Source organism: Haemorhous mexicanus, chromosome Z, assembly GCF_027477595.1.
Source record: "Haemorhous mexicanus isolate bHaeMex1 chromosome Z, bHaeMex1.pri, whole genome shotgun sequence".
Lineage (NCBI taxonomy): Eukaryota > Metazoa > Chordata > Aves > Passeriformes > Fringillidae > Haemorhous > Haemorhous mexicanus.
The window spans coordinates 44712642-44732320 of NC_082381.1; the positions used below are offsets into that span (position 1 = coordinate 44712642).

Genomic DNA, 19679 nt, shown 5'->3' on the forward strand with positions numbered 1-19679 from the left:
GTATTTTCTCTTCAGATAAAGCATTTAAATGAATACATGCTTCAAGAAAGAACAGAAAGACAATATTTCAGAAATGAGGCTATTTAAAATATATTTCCACCATTAAAGCAAGTTCTGAGGCTTCTTACCACTTCTGTTGATGTTTCTGCATGCTCAGAAGTAACATGTTCTTGAAGAGATGTTTCCGTATAACCCATTTTCCCACAATAAGGACAAGTGAAAGACTGTGGTTGCTCTACAGAGAAAGCTTCCCCACCATAGTACAAATCTGAAACAGGAAGAAATTAAATAGAGGTTACTTTAAAGTAGTATCACCATAAATTCTGTTCACATCAACCTCAGTTTATACACATACTTCACTGTAAGCTCTGCTAAATTAATCTATTTTTTCATTGAAATGACTATATTCAGGAGTGGTTTAGTTACTGATGAAAAAAACCAGAGACTACATTTAATTTTGATTAGCACACCTAACTTAGTTTTCTAATATTTACTAGGAAAAAAGACTTCCATCATGATGCTGCTGCCAAAACTTCACTGCCAAACTTTCGCTTTTCCACTATGGCTCTTATCCCACACACAGGGTCAACTATGGTATAATATTTTTTATGATGAAATTTCAGAAGCTGATTTCTTGACAAAACCTCAAATTCAGATCAAAATTTAGAAGGTCTCGGTGACACCACATGTCAGTATTTATGCCACAGTTAAATGACTGCTTTGCAGTAAGTAGTTTCAGAAATGTCTCAAATATATAACATAGAAGATTGATATTGGAAAAGGAATCTTAGTATCTGTTACACACTGGCTTCAACTTTTAGGTGTACTGAATGTGAGAACTTGTGCATCACTGATGAAAAGCAGGCGCTTTTAAGTTGCTAACATAGAAGTTCCCCAAACTTCAGATAAAATTTTATTAAACCATGCAAGAAGAGAACATTATTCTCTCTCACCCTCTGCAGGATATTAAAATATTTTATATTTTAGAGGAGGCATTAATAATAAGCTTCTCATTCACACCAATATTAAAAACAAATCCTAAGAAGACCAACCAAACAAGAAAACCTCTTAAATATCAGATTGCTCAAAAAACTCTACCTATGAAACTCACTGAGAGTGAATGAATGTATTTTCAAGTAAGGCAACGGTACCAAGTCCAGCTTCATGGCTGAGCAAAAGGCCCAGGGCCGCAACCCATCTGGAGAGAGTTGTAAATAGATGAGCATGCACATAAAGGTATCTTTTCCTTGGATACACTGTTAGCTCAATCCAGATATCAAAAATTTTAGCAGTACACACAGTTCTATCACAGAAGGGGGAGGTCTGACAAGACCGTCAAGTCCTGTGTTGTTCCTTGTTTTCAAAGATTACAAAAAACCCCATTTATTCACTAACAAAATAAAAATCTGAGTTCTTTGCAGTCTCCTAATTATACCTCTGGCATGTACTCCCATTCATACCTCCTTCCACATCCTTCTCGTAATATACATAAAACATATGTGAGAATGCCAGACAAATATGACTTTGTCTGGAAAAAGAAATATTAAAAAGTGTGTTGAAGTTAAAGCTGGCAAATCTAGATATTTTTCCTTTAAAGTATACACCTCCCTTCTTTTTTCCTCTTTAACTTTAATCTCTCTTACAACCAAAATCTCTTTTCCAATGTGAAATACAGATCACCAGATAAATTTTCCTTGAAATTAAAATCTAAGTGAAAAAAAAAGGTTGGTTATCAAGTAGTCTCATTAATCTTTGTGTCTGATTTTAGCACTGAACGGGTATTTCTCCATCTGTTTTGTTTCTACAAGCACATAAAAATCCTACAATTATGAACAGTCACGTCCCTGACTAGAAAGGGGTCCTATGCTAATGAAGTTAACTAAGAATTAGAGGCAATATGGGAAGAAACAGAAACCATGCCTCCCTGGCTGCAGAAATGAAGCAATCTACAACTGTGTTACCATTTTTCATTTACAAATCTATCAGTTTAGAATGCAATGTGTCCGTGATCGAAGAATTGTTTCTTTTGACATCAAAGAAATCTTTCAGATTCTGAAATTTTAGTTCATTTCAAATACACAAGCAGGAGTCCATAATTCTTCAAACTCCTCTAGACCGCTAAAGCCCTCTGCTCAAGATGTCTAGGAAGACAAGTAAAAGTATTTAGAAAAGAAGTAAAATCAGATTCAGTCGCATCCGTCCAGGCTAAGATTCATGACCCATATTCCTTATCAATCAGGGGAAGAATACAAAGGAGTAGAAGGATCACAACACTGTCCGATGAGGACCCAATACTAGTTTATGAAGTCAGTTTTCAAGCACAGTGTTTAGACATTATAGCTTTTCCGTGGTGGGGAAAAAACTCCAAGAAACAACCTGAATTAAAAGTGAAAATACAACCAAAAATATCAGCAGTTTTGCTCTTCTATCCATCTATAGCTACAAAAGTTAAATGTATACTCAATATTAAAATCTAACTAGCACACTCATAAAATTAGTAGGAGGTTAGTGACAAAACAGAAGTATCACAGAACTCCTTAAGATAAAAATCAATCTTTCAAACAGACATCTGATTCAGGATTACATTTTCCAACAGCTTGTATTTTTTGTTAAGACATAATTCTTTACAAGACTACACAGCAGTATGGAATTGTACTTTCACCTTTCTTCATATAAGTAATTCCAATGTGATATATACATATAGTTGTTGGTATGACACAAGTATGGTGTACTTATTTAATCTTCTTCAAAGTCTGAAGAAACCAAATGGTGGCAACACACCACTTGACAAAACAAAGTATGTATGTTCTTGTATCATTTATCAAGCAGCTCTATTACCCTCAAAGCTGCTTCAGAATCTTGTTCCAAACAAACTACAATGCTCAGACTTAGCATGATACACATTTAGCACACATATCATGCTTCAGTGTGTGGAAAAAAAAAACCAAACCAAAAAACCCACAAAAGTCTCAAGGTGAATTCTGGTGAATCCAGTCAATCCCACACACACATTATTATGGTACCATTACTTAATCAGTTCCCTCTGCCTAGGGAACAAAAGGTGGCAGGATCTTCTGACACACATGCACCTTAGATAACAAGTGAAGGCACTTCTGACCATGGTAAGTTCTGTACTTCGATGAAAGTAACACAATATGATTCTGGCAGAGAATCCTACTAACAATTTGTGTTACTTTCTTGGTCAGTACAGCAACTTTAATATGATGTGGTAATGGGAAAGCCACATGCTTAGACCCTAAAGCATCCTAACAGTTTAAAATGCTTTTTTAAGAAAACTAGGAAATTTGCTGTGAACTTTTCCATTGTCCTGACAGACTGATCTAATAAGACCACAGAAGTAGAGTGTCTGCCTGGTAAGCACATGCCTGTTCTTTACACAAATTGTACTGCAATTCTACTCTTTGACCCTCTGATCCCTCTGAAATAAACTAATTGGATTTGTGCTTTAAAGGCCACTGCTCATTACATACTAGACTTGATACTTTATTTTAAGCTCTGTCCCTCTTACAGCAGTGTATCACTCAGTGTATCATATTTTCTAGTATCTCTTGTGGGGGCTGAGGAACAACAGCATTGCCATTTTCTGGATCCCATCTTGCTTAAAAATGAATATATATAGGTTATATACTGACTCCTGAAAGATAATTACAGCAACCAGATGGTGCAAGAGTGAACATGCACAGCCAGAAAACACTAGAGTTTTTTAATTGTTTTCAGTGTTCTCATACTGGCTCCTATAATAGTCTGAATCTCAGGGAAAAAAAATCAAAATGTGTCAAGCTGAAAACAAAAGCTCTTTCAGCATACCTGAAAAAGTCCATCTTCTTGCAGTATATTCTGCAACATTATTACCGTACCTAAGAACTCAAAGAACTGATCTCAACTTTCATAGACGTAAACAGTATGTGACTTTTTCTATGCTGAAAGGATCATCCATGCTGTCAGCTGTCCACCACAAACAATTCGGTTGCAGCTTTAGGCAGAGTACTTAAGTGAACCCCACCAATACCTGCACCTAGACAGTGCTGGCCAGAGTGGTGGTGGGAATTAAGAGTACAGGGCTCTTGTCATCATAGCAGATGGATTTTGGGCAAATGACTCACGGATCATCATGTGCACTTTTAAAATCAGAAAAATGACAGTGACCTCCTCTGAAGTGCTTGCATCAGTTTTACAACAGAAGGATTCCCCATTCTGCTTCCTTTTCCTTGACAAAATACTCCTTTTTCACTAGCTGTCCACCTTCCTCAATATCATAAACAAAAACTGTAAGTTTACTGCTATTAAAGTATTTTCATAATGAAACCTGTCTACAGACAACAGTATTGAAGTTTGTCACTAGCCAAGTACACTACAACTCACGCAGTCAGTTACACTAACAGCCTTCCAGTTTGTGTTTCTAGTAACATCTTCCTTACTTAAGAACATTCCATACTCATAACTGTCATCATTAGAAACACTCTCCTTTCATGTGACTTCCCACATCACAGGAAACTACTGAGGACTTTATTAGTTTCGTGCTTGTGCTGGCTTCAGCTGGAATAGAGTTAATTTTTCTTCACAGCGTGAAGTATGGGGCTATCTTTTGGATTTGTGTTGAACACAGGGCTGATAATATCAAGATGTTTTTGTTACTGCTGAGCAGGGCTTATACAGAGCCAGGGTTTTTTCTGCTTTTTGCACTGCTACAATAATGAGGAAGTTGGGATGCTTGGGAGACTGGGAGGAGACACAGTCAGGACAGGTCACCCCAACTGACCAAAGGGATATTCTGGACCATGATGACCCCAATGCTCAGGATATAAAGTATATGAAGGGGGGAAGAAGGAGGAAGAGGGCATATTTGAAGTGATGTTGTTTGTCCTCCCAAGTCACCATGAGGCATGACGGGACCCTGCTCTGCAGAGATTTCTGACTACCTGCCTGCCTGGGGGAAGCACTAAACGAATTTCTTGTCTTGCTTTGCCTGCGCGCACCATTTCTTCTTTCCCTATTAAACTGTCTGGCTCAAGACAAGATTTTTCAGCTTTTACCCTTCCAATTCTCTCCCTGATTCTGCTGGTGGAGAATGAGCAAGTAGCTGTGTGGGGCTTGGCTGCTAGCTGGAAATAAACCACTTAGTTGCCAATTTCACCCTTGAGATTATTTTCTTCTCAGACATTAATATCTAACCTAGGTGATTTTTAATATCCACTAATACAACTATCCTAACAACCCCAAATCAGGTAATTTTAGATTACTTCTACCATTTATTATTGATTTTCTAATTAAATTTAACATTTCTTAGTGCCTAATTTTTTGCATGTTCCTCAAAGTCACATGATCTCCTTGGACACAAGGCCCTTTGAAAAGTCACCAGTTTCTTTAAGCATCTCTACAATACTGTAATGTACATGCCTTTAGGTATATTCTATTCTAAATCTAGAGTATTCTAAAACTCTAAAATCAAAACATTTTATGAATGATATCACAGATCTTTCTGAACTTTAAAGAATATGTAATTTATCAATTTTTCCAATTAATTCTAGATTCTATAAGCTTATAAGGTCAGTAGTAATTCTATACCATCAGACTTTGCTGTGGCTCACAATCTGGTAATATTAATTTTTCTGCAGTTAATCAAACCAGAAGTCTTACTGTAGAGCTGAGCTGCAGTATTTTCTCTCCTGATACTAGTTCTGTGGGAGCAATGCTTGGATATCTAGCCATATGAAATTTATAGACCATGTTTTCTTATTCTCACTTAGAGAATAAACAGCATAAACACCAAGCAAAATAAAAGCTGCCTTTCAAATCCTATTACCCATCTCAATACTTCACTGTGAACCTTCTTCATGTGTACTTAAATAGCAAAAAATAACCCCTCTGGGTCTCTACAACACACACATAAAAGGCATTAAGCCAAAGGTACTTTTATCAAAGACTACTGAAAGAGAAGTACTCAAGTTGCAAGAAACAAAACATAATTCTTAGTCATTCTCGGTTTCCAATTATAGGCGTTTTTTGAAAAAAAAAAAAAAAAGTTTAGGACACGCTCTCATTGCAGCACACTGAAATCTGTGTTATTTAATGTTAGTATGTTTCAGTTTTCTTACCCCCGTCATTAGTATTTAGTACTTACAGCACTGCTGTCCTTTTAGCCCATGTCTACTATCCAAAAATAACTGCTGCTAACAGGTTAAGAAGTTTCAACTGTGCATTTGAAACAATTACCTCAATTGTTAATACTGTACACAGAGGAAAAAAGAAAAGCCAGACAAGAAACATGTAAGTTAAAATAGGGGCATGTATTTTTGATAATGCAATAAATTATTTCCTTTTGAACTACTGACTCTCATGATCTGGATTTCTGAAGTCATGACCAGGCAGTCTCAGGGCAAGAGAAGCCCTGAGAAATAAAAGAAAACTGAAGACAGCTTCATATAAAGGTTGTTTTAAGAAACTGCATGTTTCTATACGTAACTATTCTCAAAACTTTAGACCAATAAAGTATAAATTTTACCTCAGTTCTAATCAAAAAGATAAAGAAGTTAGGACTTTTGAGAAGCCATCATATTTAAAGGATTCAAAAAATGAAGATTACAGCTGCAAGCAGTAGGAAAAAATACTGAAACGCTAGTCCCATGTGTTGGACATCAAAAGAAAATACACATTCAGCATCAGCAACAAACATCATAGAGCAGTGGACTGTCACAAAATAATTTCTCACAAGTTACAACCTATTTCAACTACGATGCAACTGAAACAACAAACTGGATAAGACGTATTACAGATAGGTAACATGATAATTGGCTCTTGTAATTAGGGGATGAATATTGTGTGAATTTTAAGAGAAGTCTGATTGATGTATGGTTAATTAGATGTCCACTGTTTCCCCCCTCTCTGTGCTGCTGCCGACAGACAGCCTGGTTTGTCCAGGACACGTGGAGAGACAGCATCTATCTATATGTACCCCTTGCATGGGGCAGCTAAGAATGGGAAAAGCGAGTTGGTAGGGGGGCGTGGCAGGACAACACCGGACCTCCAATCAAGTTGCAAGAAAGCAGTCGCCACCGTCCAATAGATGGCAAAGAAGAGTTGACTGACAGACTTTGGGAGGGGCCAAGGTTGCCAGATGCAAGCCCAAGGGTATAAAAGGCGGAGCAACCGTTTTGTGGATAGGTACAAGGCAGTTTAGTTCCATGCTCCCAGTGCTGTCTTTTTTCTTTATTCAGTCCTTTGCTGTATTTTGTTAAGGTTTAATAAACCTTTGAAATTTTTGAAGTGAGCAGTTGTTTTTCACAAATGGGAACTTGTCCAGGATAAAAACCTCATCTCTGTGGCCCTAGGAGATTTCAAAAGGGAGGAGCGCCCTGCCGTGAGTTCAGTGGCTCTATCGACTTCTCTTCGGGTCACTGGTGATTGTAGGTTGACACCCTGGGAGCAACAAAAGACCGAATAATGAAAAAGAATAGTGGGAAGAGGGGAAAGAGCCCCCTGAAAAACTGCAGGCAAAAAGATCTGGAGGATTGTGAGTATTTGCATGTGTAGGAACCAAGAGTGTGTCTGGGGTATGAGTGAAGTGGTGTGAGTGAGGTGGCTGGTGCATGAGTGAGACTTGGGAGAAAAACCACCATCCTCATAATTGTTTTGGCCAGACTGATCACCTGTAATCCAGGTGCACAAACCTCAGCACCAGGCAGGTAGGGCACAGGATCTGTACCTGGTCAGGTGGAGCTTAAAAACAGTTAGGCAGATATAGGGTGGGACACAAAGTAAGAGGGAAGTGGGGGAGCTTCAAAAGGCGTGACATGAGTGAAAGAAGGGTAGGAAAAAAACCACGGGCAGTGGGAAGCTTCCGCTGGCAGTGGTCACTGGGAAACACCAAGTGCAGTATGGTCCAGCAGGACTGACCCAATTGTGCAGGGCTTCCAAACTGGGAACTGCCGATTGGCAGGGGCTGTGCTGGTGGACTGGGGAGTTCAGGGCAGATGGGGATGCTGGGGTCCGGAACTGCCAAACAGCAGGGACCAGAAGTAGTGGAAAGCTGTGGGCATCAAGAGGCTGCTGATGGCAACAGGGACTGGAAGATGCCAAGCACAGTAGTGCCCGGCAGGGCTGCCTCAGTTGCGTGCTTTTTCCAAACCAGGAACTGCTGAGTGGTGGGGGTCAAGAGCATGAATCTGAAATTTCCGGGTGTGCAGGACTGCTGGCAGTGAGAGCCACGAGTGGCAGGGACCATGGACACAGAGCTGTGTGTAGTTTCCAGACCAGAGACTCTGGGGGCGCCACATGGGGTGGCAGCATGCAGCGGCTCTTGGCGCAATAAGCTTCCAGTGCTGTCGACCCAATGAGAAGGTGTGGCGGCGACTCAATGCACTGAGTGTGGCTGCATGCAGTCCAGCTAGCAGTTGGGGATCAGCACAGTGGTACGAGTGTCCCCAGACTGCAGGTGGGAGCGAATGTATGTAAGGCAGGGGAGAGCAGCGGCACTCAGCGTGATAAGCTTCCAGCGCTGCTGATCCAGCTGGGGGGGTGAGGGGGCAGCAGTTGCTTAGAGCATGCTAGGCATGGCTGCACTGCTAAACTTCCAGCTCTGCCCACCCAGCTGAGGGGGGACAAGCTGAGTTATACAGATATATCCAGACTACAGGCGGGTTGTTTGTTTGCTGTTGTTTTTTTCTTGGAAGAAGACAAAAGTTTTTTTTACTCCTCTTTTTTTCTTTCTTACTCTTGTAACTGTTAGAGAGGCAGGCTTTGTTGAGAAGATCTGTCATTAGCTGTTAGGGAGGTGGGTTTTTGTTGTGAGAGGAGCTACTGTCACCTGCACTTCCCTTTTCCTTTCTCTCCTGAACCACTGAACAGCCCCACTGGGACAGCAAGAGCAAGGACAAAGAACTACTTCCTTTAGAGTACAAGGTCTCCTCCTATGGCCAGTGCTCCCTACATGAGAGGTGGAGAAGTTCACAAGAGCCCTTCTACTGCAGACTGGAACAGAAGCCAACCAAGGCACAAACCCCCATATACTATGCCAGTTCCTGTAAGAATTGGCTGCTGCTAAGGAGCAGATTAAGGTAGGCCAGAACTAGATGCTTCCATAGAATATTTGACTTCTAGAGCAGTAAGGTAGAGCTGTTGCTAGCTCCTACCCCAGCATCCCATGATGCAAGGAGTGAAGAATGCCACGTGTGCTTTGCACTGGCAGTGGTCCTCAATAAATTCCTCTAATCCTCTCCTTTGTGCTAGTAAAGCTCTTGGGAAAGACAAGACAGCAAAAAGTGCTAAGTTTTATGCCCTCCTGCCCTTGTGCAGCAAGAGGCAGGAGATAAGAATTCAGCACAGTCTATCTTTAACCTTTCCTTTAAGACAGCACCATCTATTTCCACCCCAAAGGCACAAAGGGTGAAATACTGCTTAGAGAGGGGGTGGTAGCAGGCAGTAGATGTCCTACTACTCTCCTTCCAGAAGGGCTCTGGGGAGTGCTGTGCATGTATGTGCCATGTGTGTGTGTGTGAGTCTGCGCATGTGTGTGCCAGGGTGTGTGTCTGTATGTGTCAGTGTGCAGGGTCTGTGTGCACATACAACTGTTAAGACATGCATGTGTGCACAGCTGTGTGCATGTGTGTTTTCTGGTGTGCCCAGATGTAAGCGTACATATGCCACTTTGCAAAGTGTACGATACTGTGCACAGCACTGTGCACACAGATATCCTGACACGTGCATGTGTTGCATGCACTTCTGTGTGAACATGTGTTAAATGTGCCCTCTCAGTTGTGAAAAGGTCTGTGCTTGTGAGTATGCACAGGGTCTGCAAGTGTGAGCACAGCCCTGTGTGGGATATGTGTGTGTTGATGTGTATGACACTGCACACATTGATGTGCGCAGCTCTGTATGCACATGTGCCGGAGTGCATGCATTAGGGATGCACAGCTCTGTGTGCATGTGCAGGCGAGTGCTACTAACAAGTAGGAGGGCTCTGTGCAGGTGAGCATTATGTATGTGCATTAGCACCCTGTCCCTGGGTGCACAACCAGGGACGTGGCTCCAGAATCATGGCTCTAGATATACAACTCCATGCATCTGGCTACTGTCCCACCTAGGAAAAACAGATATGTGTGTGTTTGTGTGTGTGTCACTACTGAGCTCTGCTGGCTGGAGTGGTCCCTGGCTCTCTGTGTACACACTCTGTTCTCATAGAAAGAAGAATTTACCCCTACGTTTCCCTTTTATAATTGTTAAAGCAAAGATAGCCTGTCTGCCCTAGAAAGAAGGGGAGGCATCCTAGGCACAGCCAGTCCCTTTGTCTCTTGTCTCTAAGAGAACTGTCCTTTCCATGATCCCACGGGCTAGACAGCCTAGTGCAGCTGAGGACCCACCTGGGTACAGGAAGAGCAGGTGGCTATAGACAAAAAGCTTTTGCTAAACCCAGAAAGTTTGGGGGATGTTGATGGCAACTCCTAATGTGGTACTGTCTTCCTCTAGTGACTGTCTCTGTGCTGTTGGGCGGGTAACAGCAGAAGATCCTCCTCCCTAGACCAGCTCTACCTTGACCAAAAAGGAGACTCCTTTTGCCTTTTTCAGTAGTTGCCAGTCCTTTTGTCACCTTTCTCACAAAGTCACTCTCATCCTATGTGAAGCCCGTAGTGTGAATGCAGCAGTGTCCCCAGTCGGTGACAGCAATAACCAGATCAGTGACAACTGCTGCTTGTGCCTTTCACTTGCCAGCACAAAACCACGACATTTTCTCTTATCCCGGGAGAAGCCCATGCCACTAGTACATCTCCACAGCCTAGAATGGCAGACACCCAGGTCTTGCCAGTGCAGACAAGCCTAGAGCATCCTAGAGATCCTAAGAACCAAAAATTTGGGGGGGTGGTGTGGGGATGTAAGCTGGTAAGCATTGCTGCCTTAAGAAATCAGAGCCTGGATAAATCCACATGTTTCTTGGAGGAAAACAACTTGCACTTTTGGTTTTTTTACGCTGATGGCTTTCTTTTTCCATATAAGCTCAACGCGGATAACTTCAGTATCTCTGTCAGATGTGAGGGCCAGAGGACACCTCCTGCAATGGTTCATAAGCCGGCACTGCAGTTCTGGCCAGGCTGGCAAAGAAGATTGCCTGACCTCTGCTGCTCCTCCTCTTCAGAATACTCTCTAAGACAAAATCAAGAGGCCAGTGAAAGAATCCACAGAATAACCATTACATCCAGACTGAGTGAGAAGTAACCAGAAAAGCCTCAAGAGGTCCAAAAAGTAGAGTCAAGCTTCCACAGGCCAGCTCGAGGACTGCTTACATAACACTTTGAGCAAGAAATTTAAATTGTATTGGTCATTGATGTAATTGTCCTATTTTAAAGGACAGAAGTTACAAGTGTCTGTTGAGGGGAAGTACATGGGGAACAGTGAGAAGAGCTAAAGTAGTTCGCTTGAGACCTATCAAGTGGAGTATGACGAGAACTAGAGGGGCAAGACCAGTCTAGCCCCTATGTTCGCCACCAAGAAGGTTATATAGCCCTGCTGCAGGCAGAAACCCTGTTGGCCTGGTAAGGTGGGAGTAAAAGCTATACTAGACCTCTGTTACTCCTTTTTGTTGCTCAAACCAATTCATGTCACACACTCCACCAATCATCTTGCTAAGAGAAAATCTGAGTGTTTTTTCTTTTTCCCACTGTCCTCACCCACATCAACAGATGCTATTATGACTCATCCAAAATCAAACTTGACTCAAGAGAAGCATGAGTAGGTCGTCAAAATCCAAAATGAGTGCTAACTGCTCAAGCCAAATCACTTATAGAAAAGGATAATAGGGGTTTGTTATACATAGGTAATATGAAAATTGGCTCTTGTAATTAGGGGATGAATATTGTGTGTATGTTAAGAGAAGTCTGATTGATGTATGGTTATGTTATTTTGGTTTGTTGTTTAGATGTCCACTGTTCTCCCCACGGTCGCCCCTCCCTGTGTTGCTGCCACCAGACAGCCTGGTTTGTCCAGGACATGTGCAGAGAAGGCATCTACGTGTGCCCCTTGCATGAGGCAGCTGAGAATGGGAAAAGCGAGTTGCTAGGGGAGCGCGGCATGACAACACCTGACCTCCAATCAAGTTGCAAGAAAGCAGTATCCACTGTCCAATAGATGGCAAAGAAGAGTTGACTGACAGACTTTGGGAGGGGCCAGGAGCAGCCATTTTGTGGGTGAGCACAAGGCAGTTTAGTTCTATGCTCCCAGCACTGTCCTTTTTTTTCCTTATTCAGTCCTTCGTTGTATTTTGTCAAGGTTTAGTAAACCTTTGAAATTTTTAAAGTGAGCGGTCATTTCTCAAAGACACAAGAACAATTATTATTTAAATATTGACAAGGCTTTAGAGTTAGAAATAACTCTTGGATTAGGAGATCTACAAAGGAATTCCAAGAAGACTACATTCTAGTCCTTACCACCAATCTCTCATACTCATTGCAGCCCATCACTACAGCTTTCCTATACTTACTATCCCAGAAAAACTACAAATGAACTACCTTCCTACAAAATCTCACCAGAATTTTTTTTCTACTTTTAGATTGTGGCACTTTTAACAGCAGTCACTGTTATTAAGTGTATTTATTAGTCTCATAATCTGCTGTAATGAGACCAAAATACAAAAATCAGAAATATATATGCAGCAGTTAAAAAAAAAAAATGCAGTTCTTCTATCAAAGAAAACATGCCTGCCTATTAGAACTCAAGAACTTAGCCCATATTTTTAGTGCACTAACAGGGGAAGTGATTAATAATTAGAAACAGGAAAATCAGCATCATGTTTGAGGACACAATACAGCAACAAATTACTGGAGTTTAAAATGATCACTTACCAAAATCTACTCTTGTTAGTATGCACTGCATTGGATGGTCAGTTGTATGCCTTGTTGTCGTTGCACCACTTTCATAACAAGTTGCACACAGATCGTAATCGTAGCAAATTAAACACTTGTACCGGCGACCTCGGAAATTTCCTTTTAAACATGCATCACAGCTGACACCTGTAAACAAATAAAATTGCTTTAAGACAGCAACAAATGCACTTTTTTTTAATAAGGAAGATTTGTTGCTTCTGCCTCTCCATTAGTAATAAGAACCAACATGTCTGACACATGTAGCTGACACAAGACTCAAAGTTTTAAATACATTTGTATCTTTGAAAGACACCATTCTTCCAAAATTAGGATCTTGAATTCTTGAAGTAAAGCACACTCAAGCACCTGAAAGAATAACAGGTTACATTATAAAAGCTCTTTGGCTGCATCTTCCTACACACACCTTTACTTCGTAGTATCAACTGGTATTTTGACTGTTCAGTCAGGAATTGCGCCCCTTTTAAAAGCTAAATTGTATAATGGCTGACCGAGAGGAAAGAAAAACAACAACCAAATCAACCACTGCCAAAAACGTACTAGTTTTTCAGCCTTTAATTCAACACTTCCTAATATTTTAATTCTGAATAACATTATAGCCAGACATTTAATGTCGTGTAGAAATGAGGACCTTTTCCCATGTTCTTTTAATTTAGGCTGCATCAGTTCTCTCCATTCTATTTCTCCCTTAAACTCATTCTTTGCAATGTAAAGTTGTCACACTTGCATATATCTGAGAAAGGTTTCATAGCTTCAAGAAGTTTTAATTTTTCTCTGTATGGTTTTAGTTCTCTCTGGATTGCCTGGTTAAGTGTAGAAGTGGCATCATCTTGTAACCTGCAAAGGCTAACACAAATGTCTTTCAACTGCAGCAGCAAATTGAGGGCCTTCACAAAAGAAGAAACTACTGTGTACAACCAAGGCAGGATTTGGATCAACACCTTCTTTCGGCATTACTTAAGACTACTTCACAGTTTGGCAAAAGCACAGACAATTTAAGAGCAAAATGCCACAACAAAAGAGTCACATTAGCCACAACCCTTTTTTTTTTTTTTTAAGGCTAGTTGTCAGAGGACTGGTGCGAGTTAAAGAATTTTTTTTGCATTTGTTTTTACTACTCCACTAGTTAGCATCTATAATATAAGCTTTACCACAAGTAATTCAGAAACACATTAAAAAGCAATTTCTTTTGAATCTCCCAAACTTGGTCAAACAATTGCATCATTACATTCAGAGGAGCAGTGAGCAAAATTATCACTTTTGCCTTTAGTTTCTCCACCTATCAGGACAGCTTCAGGCACTAATCGCTTCTAATGTCTAAGCATGGTGCTTACGTGAATACCAAACATATTTTTTATTCACCTCACTGCTTATATATTCTGCAAGCATCACTCTACATGGAATAGCATGTTAGAAGAAAGTATCTCCAGAATCTTTGTTAATAGCTGAACTATGTTTTGAGGATGGCATATTACCATCTTCAAAGTTAGTTTGGTTGGCTTAAAAAAGAAAAAAAAGGTCTTTCTCCATTAACTTTCTTTTCCCTGAAGTTTCATACGTCAACTCTGAAAGATTTTTAACAGTCTGATGATTTAGACACTGACAGCAGGCTACTTTCTAAGAGCACTTGCTAAATCTGTAGTCTGAATATCACTGCTTCATTTGGTTTGTTTGCTTTTTCCCTCCCACACAGAGACCCACGAAATTCTACCTATGCAGCATGCAGATCCCCCCAACAATGGACGTTGTACATACAACACTTAGCAGCTACTGGCAGCACTGTGAGTCTCTGTTGCCTACTAAACTTTCTAGAAAACAGTTGATCAGCAAGTTAGACGTCCCATTGAAATAAGCAGACTAGTTTAACCTAGAGTCTGTGTCAGACGCTCAACAGCTTTCCAACTGGTGTACTAACCCATGCTTCTCCAGAAAGTAGCATTTCTCCCACTCTTTTCATTTAAGCTTGGAACAAGTGATTTAATGCAGATGCAAGCCTCTTTGCAACAAACTCCTGTCATGTGTTCTCTCAAGAATTTACATCATTCCTACTTGAAGACATTTTTAAGAAACTCTCATTTACAGGTTTTCTTCATCAATTTACATCAATACTTCTCTATCGATGCAGGACGACCCCAGTGTAGGGAATAATGTTCTCTGACTCCATGATTTCAGAAGGCTGAACAAATGCTTTATTAAGCTATGCTATATTACATAAATACTGTAACTATACTAAAGAGATACTAAAGAAAAACCCATGACCCTTATCAGACTGTCACAACACAGCTTTGACCTAATTGGCCAATCAATCCAAACAACCCTCACCAGAGTCCCATTAACAAATAACTTTTGGTAAACAATCTCCATAACACATTCCACATGTGCCAAACAACAGGAGCAGCAAGTAGAGATAAGAATTGTTTTGTCTTCTCCTCTGTGCTTCTCACTGCCTTCCCCAGGAAAAATCCTGGGGGAAAGAATGATCTCTCTCCCTTCAGAGAATGTGAATACCACACCTCCACATTACTCCAAACTGCAAACTCCATATATGATGCGATACTAACTTCAGGGAAATTCAGCCATAAACACAAACCACATCATGTTTGTATTTAAAACTTCAGAACATTTGCAGGGAGAATCTACCGGGTCTTCAAACAACAGACGATCTTTGTTACTTATCGTCAATTATTAGAATATCTACAATCTGCTTCAAAGAGAAAAACAAATATTAACATAACACATCCCTACGGCTGGTAAAGTCAGACCAAGAGAATTGCAATGTTCTAGAGACAGCGTTCTTTCTGCATCTCTCCAAGTTGGTATTTTACAACAATCACCACATCTTCTGCTCTGAGGAACAGGCTGGTAGCAAGCGTACCAGGTTAAGCTTATATTCTTATCTGTAGCAGAGAATAAAAACTGCAAAAGGGAAAATTATGAAATTGAAATTTCGGAGGTAAACACATGGTTAAATCACCAGACCTCCTCTCGAATCCAGCAGGATCTCTTTTCCAGAAATTATATTACTTATTTTTCCCTTTATATAACAGTCTGAGGAAAGTCAGGCCTGACAGTTCTTCCTGTTCCTTTTCAAGCCTATTACTTGGCTGCCAAAATCTTGACTACCTACCCAACATGTGATCCAGAAACTGAAATAACCAAATAATTTCCTCCCACCTTATTCTTCCTACTATAACAAAAGCTTTTGATTTTAATTTTTTACACTTTCATTTTTATATCAACTTTAATTCCAAAAGTTCATTCCGCCTCAAATCCCCAAAGATAACATTTTATTTAGCATAGCATGTCTTTCAGTATGTGTCTATCCAACATTTCCCTGCATTTACCTTGCATTTCCAAGGTATGTAGCAGATTCAAGACTGTCAGATTTAACAGGATGCATCCACATTAGTCACGGGTTTTGTGAAAAAACCCCCCCCACATTCTGGAGAAGTTCACTTTAAAGCAGGGAACAAGAGCACAGAAGCAGCCTAAGGAAAAGCATGAATACTCTGTGAAAAGTATTTAGATACACTTCTGACTTGGAAGAACTGTTACTACTGACTTCTACAAGACTCACAGAATGAAATCCTATTAACCCCAAAAAACTTGCTGTTCAATGAGAACTTCTGATTCAGCTTATGGAAAATATCGGCTTGGAATGGCAAGAGTAAGATAGATCCATTTTATTTACAGATTACATTACATCATACATGATATTGGAGGCATCCTCAAATTTTATTCTGCTGTACAAGTACCAATACACACTGCGTAACAGATCACATCTAATTAAAACCTTTCTGATCAGCGTAAAATGCTCTTTTCATGCAACACTGTTCCAGCAGAGGACAGCATTGTGCTAAAAATCTAAGGAACATTGGTTCACCTTTAACTATCAAACATCAGATTCTGAAAGTTTCTTCAGAAGTATTCCCTTGCAATATCAACTTTCAGTCTCTCCAGGTGGACTCTGAGTGAAGTGAGTCCGGATATACCTAACAGTCCCATCAATAAAGTATGTTCTAACCCTTCACTACAGAAGCCTTACTACATTTATATGAAGCCCACATCTTCTTTTCATCCAGGTCAATTACTTCAGCATTTTACATATTGAATGGTTTGTTGAGTGATTCTAGAAAAAAAAAAAAGTTCTTTCCCAACACCTTTCACATTTTAATCCTGACAGCCAAGCATACTTTGATCTTATGACACTGAACTGGTTTTGCTAGAAATTACCTAAAATTAATGTAATTGGTCCCCAGTTTAATAGATACACCAAAGAGAGCACATAATTGTTATTCTCATAACAGAAAGAATAACATATGCTTCAAATAGTATATACACCAGGATCAATTTGTATTTACAATTACAAGCAAAGCTATAAGGTAACATCAGTGAAAGTGTCTGTAATGTCCCAAGCCATTACTGCCTTGGACAGACACACATTTGTAAAAAAAGCAAAGGTTTTCTCCCCACTTAGTGTCCTTGAAAACTAAGGGCAGTCAAAATAATAACAATGATAAAATAACAATGATTAAAGCCCAATATCAGACCCAGAAAAAAAAATTGAGAAATTGTAGAAAACTCAGCACTTTTTTTTTTTGTAAAGAGCGTATGGTCAAAGTAATATAGAGATACTGAAATAAGTTCCAGCCTCAACATGAGGCCTTAAACTTTATCAATATTTTGAATGTACTGTTAAATTTTTAGAAATTTCCAAGAAAATACCAGTCATTAGGAAACATTTAAACATATATAAAGCCAGCATCTTAAGTATTCAAACCATGAAAACAACAACTAGCTCCATATAAGAATATTTAGTCATTCTGCTGTTCCTGAGAAATAAATTCCTCCCTCCTAGCAATACACTAGAACACAGTAGTTTCATGGGTAGTTATCAGCATTTAGCATTCCTGTCAGCAGCTGAATATCCAAAACCCAACCTTCCGAATTCATCTGTTTTTTGTTCATCAGTGCTCAAAGTGAGAATCACTGTATTTCTTTAATGTACAACACAAATACATTTTCTTTCTCCAGAAAGAAAATGCCAGCTACGTAAGAATTTCTTCCTAACTTGCATGAAGTACTGAAGGATTCACCCTTCTAAGGACTAAAAGTAAAAGTATCACATGGAAGAGTATCACTCAGTTTCAAGGGACTAGACAAACGTTAAGGCTTCTACCTTTTAAAAGCCCCAACTTAAGCATGCAAGTGAAAATTGAAAAGTTGTGCTGCATCTTTTGTGGTACAAAGTCTGCAATCTGTATATTGCATCTTATTTATATATTCAGAAGATCATACATAACACTACTTTTAAAATGCATCTGATATGTTTTAGTACAAGAAGTCCTTTTAAAGGTTTGCTCAGTTTTAAATAAATTTGCTGGAGATTAACTATCTCATCTGTAGTCTACATGACACACAAGAAGTCCAAACTTTAAAATATTCTACTCAAGCAATTAATTTGTTTCCAAGACTGAAGAAATGAAAATATATGCCATTTGATACTTAATTAAAAGAAAGAAGCCAATTGTTTCTTACTTGAATAGATTCATTTCTCAATGCAGACTACTGCCTAGTTTGAGAGGTCAAATTCTAAGAACTTCTACTGTTTCTGTGAGCATTTCACCAGAAAAATCAACCAAATAGAATGTTCATTTTTGTTTACCTTTCCTCATGTTTACTAAAGCAAACTGTGAAAAGAAACATTAAAGAAACCTACAACATAGAACCTACTTCATCACCATTGCAGCTCCAAGTACTGAACAGAAAATTCACACACGATACTCCTGAAATAATCGAAAACTCTCTGTTCCCTCACACAGCCTGTGTCCAACATGGCTGAACATGCAGGATCTTCTTACAGCGAAGTGGAAGAAGTAACCAGACTAAAAAGAACTAGTAGGACCAAAGCTGCAGGCAGAGATGATGTTGACTTGGAAATGGGAAAAAAAAAAAAAAAAGAGAGGAGGAAAGAGAGGAGGAAAGGGAAGGAAGCGGGCCTACAAAAGGCTTTGTTTTCTTCACTGCACTCCTTCTTCTTTGGAGTCTGGAGTAGAAACAGACACCTGAATCTGCTCACCTCTCTGTTTTCAACAATTTTCATGAAACCCACTTACATAGTGCCTGATACTTAGGATCACCAAATCATCGGGATTGGAAAGGACCTTTACAGTCACCAAATGCAACTGTCCGCCCAGCAATATCACTGTAATCCCACAACAACTAAACCATATCACACAGCATCAGATCCAGATGCGTCTTGGATACCTGGCTCCCCTATTCCCCTGAGCAAATGACTATCATAATTTTTTTTTTTTTTTCCAGATATCTAGTCTGAATTGTCCCTGTTTCAGCAGCAGGCCGTTTCCTCTTGTCCTCTCTCTGCATGCATGCTGGAAGAGACAGACCCCCATTTCACTATAACATCCTTTCAGGTAGTTGTAGAGAGTGCCGAGGTCCCCCCTGAGCCTCCTCGAGACTAAACAAACCCAGCTCGTTCAGCAATTTTATTTTTCTGGACTTTTTCAAGCCTTATTGCCCTCCTCTGGACACATCCCAGCACCTCAATGTCCTTTTTAAAGTGAAAAGACTAACGAACACAGTACTCAAGGCATGGCCTCAGCAGTGCTGAGGACAGGGGGACAACCATTTCCCTGGTGTAAACACAAAGAATCTAACAGTACAGCCAGCCCAGCAAGTTTCAGGTTGATCCATGAACATCAGCCAGCCTGCTGCAAAAAGAAGTTTTTCCATTTTTACTTTCACATCCCAGGTTGTGGAAGTTAAGCACAT

At 40.0% G+C, this 19679-nt stretch overlaps 1 protein-coding gene across 3 annotated transcripts in view; it reads right to left on the reverse strand.

Moving 5' to 3' along the window:
- The window catches only part of KCMF1 (potassium channel modulatory factor 1), a 50362-nt gene that overhangs the window by 14460 nt on the left and 16223 nt on the right, over positions 1–19679 (reverse strand). For all 3 annotated transcript variants that reach the window (XM_059837112.1, XM_059837113.1, XM_059837114.1), the window contains exons 2-3: positions 12849–13016; positions 129–268 (exon numbers count right to left, since the gene is read on the reverse strand). In XM_059837112.1, coding sequence (XP_059693095.1) covers positions 129–268; positions 12849–13016 — 308 coding nt within the window. The remainder of the gene's footprint in view (positions 1–128; positions 269–12848; positions 13017–19679) is intronic.